Source organism: Fulmarus glacialis, unplaced genomic scaffold (genome assembly GCF_000690835.1).
Source record: "Fulmarus glacialis isolate BGI_N327 unplaced genomic scaffold, ASM69083v1 scaffold20797, whole genome shotgun sequence".
Classification (NCBI taxonomy): domain Eukaryota; kingdom Metazoa; phylum Chordata; class Aves; order Procellariiformes; family Procellariidae; genus Fulmarus; species Fulmarus glacialis.
The window spans coordinates 456-773 of NW_009221512.1; the positions used below are offsets into that span (position 1 = coordinate 456).

Genomic DNA, 318 nt, shown 5'->3' on the forward strand with positions numbered 1-318 from the left:
GTCCCAGTGCGATTTGTGCCCGTCCCATCTCAGCACATCGCCCCAGGACTGGCCATGTCCCCCACAGCCCCCCTGTCCCCCCGCACAGCACCTTCTGGCCCTGGAAGACAGTTTGCAGGGGAGCGACCTCGCAGTCCTTGTGGGCGCCGAAAACTTTGCACATGGAGCAGGTGGGGACCTCGCAGGTGACGCAGTAGATGTTGATCCTCTCGTCCTCGTGTTCCTTGCACATGGGGTGCTCCCCCTTCTTCAGCGGTCTGCTGGAGAGAGCGGCATGGCCGCGGTGACATCCCCATCAGGGTGACATCCCCCTCAGGG

The 318-nt window shown here is 63.5% G+C and overlaps 1 protein-coding gene across 1 annotated transcript in view; it reads right to left on the bottom strand.

Moving 5' to 3' along the window:
• Positions 1-260, bottom strand: part of LOC104079199 (E3 ubiquitin-protein ligase TRIM63-like) — a gene marked incomplete at both ends in the record, with an annotated part of 577 nt that extends 317 nt beyond the window's left edge. Inside the window, one exon of the mRNA XM_009581145.1 lies at positions 92-260. Within this exon, the coding sequence (XP_009579440.1) occupies positions 92-260 (169 nt within the window). The remainder of the gene's footprint in view (positions 1-91) is intronic.
• Positions 261-318: the final 58 nt, after the last annotated feature.